Source organism: Frankliniella occidentalis, unplaced genomic scaffold (assembly GCF_000697945.3).
Source record: "Frankliniella occidentalis isolate FOCC.00 unplaced genomic scaffold, Focc_3.1 Scaffold210, whole genome shotgun sequence".
Lineage (NCBI taxonomy): Eukaryota > Metazoa > Arthropoda > Insecta > Thysanoptera > Thripidae > Frankliniella > Frankliniella occidentalis.
Window position 1 is genome coordinate 284,617 of NW_026267336.1, and position 3,873 is coordinate 288,489.

Genomic DNA, 3,873 nt, shown 5'->3' on the forward strand with positions numbered 1-3,873 from the left:
CCCCCTCCCCTCTCAGCTACTCCTCCGCGGGGGAAAGGAAGAGAGGTGGAAGAAAGCAGTTGTGCCCCGTGCCCCCTTCCCCAGTCCCGCGCGTCCCGCGGCCCCACGAGGTGCCGGCCCGGCCGCCAGCCGCACCGACCGGCCCCTCAGTCAGGCGCCGCCAGCCCCAGCGACCCAGTGCCGACGGCGACCAGGTGCAGAACACGTGGACGCGCCCCAACGTGCGTGGAGTGGACGAGAGTGTTCGCGACGGGGACCGGCGCCCGCCCGCAACGCCAGAGCACCGCGACAACGCGCTCCCCCGGCACCAGCTGCGGCCACGGGGATCTACTGCACCACCATCTGCAGCTGGAGTCGCACTCCTCGTCACAGTGACCGGCATCTGCAGCTGCAGCGCAGAGGGCGCTCTACAGCTGGCGGGGACGCAGGACCGCCGGACCGGACCGGCATACCGCTGAAAGTGCAAGTGGTCGGCGTCGCCGGGACTCACACCCCCGCCTGGATGACATAGGACCGCTGCAGACATGAAGGTGAGCGAGTATGCTGGTGTGCGATTCGGACAAACTCTTGCGCCACACTATAACCTGCCTTTGGACAGCCTTGGCGGAACGTTTTGCTCCTTTTCGCGCGAGGCATTCAGTAGTCTAGTAATGTCGACGCCGCAGCAAATCGGTCACGAAAAGATCGGCTCCCGCGACAAGAGTGTCTGATGGTGGGAGCTGTGGGAGCCACCCCGACCGCCGCTGATGGTCATTTATGCCGCTGTGGGTGCAGCAGCAGGGGGTGCGTGGCGGGGGAGGGGGGGGGTCATTGTGCCCTAGCTAGCCCCCATCCCGTCTGCACCGGATTGGATTGAGTTACGCCATCGCTGATAGAATGTGTAATTCTCTCGACGCGCCAGGAGGTGAGATGAAGGTGTGGCAGGAGCGAGAGAGAGAGAGAGAGAGAGAGAGAGAGAGAGAGAGGGAGGGAGGGAGGGAGGGAGGGAGGTAAGGGGGCGACCGAGGACTTTCTAACCGACAGGAGGATATGCCGCGCCATCGGCAGGAGCGCGCGCCCGCCGCGCCGGTCGTGAGGCGACGATATGCCCGCGTGATCAAAGGGGCAGGGAAACTTGCCAATTTTACATCAGCACGAGTAGGCAAGCAAGGTCAACACGAACGGTGAATACCATCGGGATCGGGGGTAAGTGAGGCCTTCAGCAGTGCGGCCCGGCCCGGACACTCAGTGTGCGTATACCACTATTTGCCAACAGCAACAGCTGTTCGTTTTGTTGTTATCTATCTGCCATCATTTTTTTTTTTGCGTCCGTTACGGTTAGCGCGGTGCGGCCAGCCCGGAGAGGAGTGCCCGGAGATGTGCTTTACAGAGCACCTGCAGGTGCGGAGTAGGGGATGACAGCGCCGGAGCGGGGCAAGGGCGGGGCAGGGGGAGCGAGAGGCGAGCGGCAAGAAAAGTTGCAATGAGAGGTGCAGAAAAGAAGTCTTCGTGTGACAAGCGATGTTCCCTGCACACTGCACAGCCATGGGTGCCGCACTGCACTGCAGCTTCAGGAGGCACGGACCTTAGCGCCTCTTTTGTCGAACAAGTGTTGTTGGGGCGCTTGCGCATATGATGGTGTACTCCGTGCGCTTGTGTGCGTGCGTGCGTGTGCGGCTTGCCCTGTTTGCGAGGGCTTGCGCCAGACTGGAGTACCTCATCAACACACTGCATGCACAAGGCGTGCTGAGGATGGTGATGGCGGCGAGGGTGATGGTGCAGGAGTGCTTGGCCGTGCCGGGGAGCGGGTGGGGCGGTGCCGGCCGCACGCGTGCCCGGGCAAGGAAGTGCGTATACTGCGCCCGACTTTGGCTCGGGCGCGGCGCGTGCCTCTGCGTGCGCATATCTGTGCGTGCGTGTGTGCGTGCGTGTGCACATGTGAGTGTGTAAGTCAGTACGAACATGGAGTGAGGGTGTAATTGCCCCTTTGTTGTGATTGGTACGAGGCGGGAGAACCGAGACAAAAGTTCGCTTTTCGAGTCCATTTTAGAAGAGCCTATTGATTTGCCGCTAACTCGTCTACGATGTGAGCAATAAGGATCATGCAGATTTGAGTCAGGGGCCTGGCGCCTGGCTGGCGGCTGGGGCGTTGCTCACTTTACAGTCACCAATTCGCCTCCGCACTTCTTGTTTTATGACACTGCACCCGCGGTTCACTTCCGGTATGATCATCGTTTCGCAGCCTGTGCCTGTGTGCCTGCCACACTGCGCTGAGCTGCGGCATCGGCCTGCTTTGAAGTATACGTCCATACGTACATACTCACTTGCTCGACAACATTATTGCGTTGACCTGCTGCTTCCTGCTGCTGCAAGAGATTAAATTCACCGCACGAGGCTAACGGGATGCGGGCTTCACACGCTGTATGTACCCCGAGTCTTCGCAGTTCACACACGAGATGACTGCCCCGCCGACAGGCCCTGCGCTGCGCGTTGACGCGCGCCCCGGTGGCGCTGATGCCAGCACAGCAAGCGGTCCGTCTAGTGGTGGTCACTTTGTAGGTGCTCTAGTGGGTGCCACAGGTGGGTGGGGTCCGCCCGCAGTGCGCTGCAGAAGTGCGTTACATCACGATTATTATCGTGGAGAATGCTTCACTCTCGCTGCGGAGGCCCCTTCCCCGCTCCTCCCCGCCCCGGACAGTGACCGCGGTTTTGCAGACGCATTGTGCGTGGCGCGCCGAGCGGCTCCACAAAGAGCGCATTTTGCGACCGTCGTCCTTGTGTTTGCCTCAGAAAACAGCGGAAGAAGAGTTGCGAATGCTATGGGTAAGCGGCGCGGCAGCGGCCCACTCCAGATCCGAGGTTTCTGTGATGCTATCACTGCAACGAGAAAATTCGCGCGCGTTGCTTTGATTATAAGAATACTGAAAAAGTGGTTGCAACACGATGAGTTCCTGCAGCAGCAGCGGGCGGACAACGGCAGCTCCCTCGACCAGCACAGCAGCGCAACCCCCCGGCCCGGCATGCCACCCGCAACAACAACAAAAGTTCACCAACCATTTCGATATGTTTTTCATATCCCGCGGGCGGCAAAAATGCTGCGCGGGCTCGGCCATCATCACAGTTACATGTGCGTTCTAATTAGTCTGGCGCGAGTACGCATGCCATTGCCGGGGAGGGCAGTACCGGACGTGCGGGGGCGGGCGGCGGAAGCGCGCGCTAGGGGTCCAGGGGAGCTCATCTGGGTCGAGATTAGAGGGAAGCTCCACCTGCTTGATCTGAGGTGCGCCGGGTATGCGCACACTACTTTACCGGGCTCGACTGCTCTGCTCTGGTATATATGGCAAGTTCCTCGTATTACGCCGCGTTCGGTGTGGAGCAGATGCGTCTGATGGTTATGCATGACGGAGCATCGTATGGACTTGCTCACGCCCTTGACTTGGTGTGTGTGGGTCATGGAAAATGGGCCACGCACATCGCGGTTTAGTACTGGGGTTGAGATAGGAGGGACGGTCCGCAAAAGGCGCGACGAGGACAGCGCGCTGCTATGCGTCCCATAGCCAAGGAAGTAAACAACGATTTACTGTTTGTAGTAATCCTTGTTGTTCATCTGTTCACTTGCAGGGTCCTTGGGTATGGCTCGTTTTTAGTCGTGGGAACCTCGCGGCGCGAGTAAGGATTTCAGGCGCACTGTTGTATAGGTAGTAAACGTGAGGGGCAAACTAGGCGTTTTCGGCGCTACGAGTCCCGCGCGCTCTCTTGAGGGCTCTTTGCTATGGGTGTTTGCTCTACGTGTGTGTGCGTGTGTGTGGTCGGGTGTGACACGCAATAGCAGCCTCACGGGCAGGTTGGGGGAGGGGAGCGTTTAGAGTCGGTTTCGTCGCCCAGCCCAAGGGG

General features: G+C 60.1%; 2 protein-coding genes across 2 annotated transcripts in view; both read left to right on the plus strand.

Annotated features, from left to right (window-relative positions):
• LOC113209662 (nostrin) overlaps window positions 1-3,873 on the plus strand; it is a gene marked incomplete in the record, with an annotated part of 23,976 nt that overhangs the window by 18,314 nt on the left and 1,789 nt on the right.
• LOC113209615 (serine/arginine repetitive matrix protein 2-like) overlaps window positions 151-3,873 on the plus strand; it is a 26,780-nt gene continuing 23,057 nt past the window's right edge. The window contains exon 1 of the mRNA XM_026427246.2: window positions 151-530. Within this exon, the coding sequence (XP_026283031.2) occupies window positions 525-530 (6 nt within the window). The 5' untranslated portion in view covers window positions 151-524. The remainder of the gene's footprint in view (window positions 531-3,873) is intronic.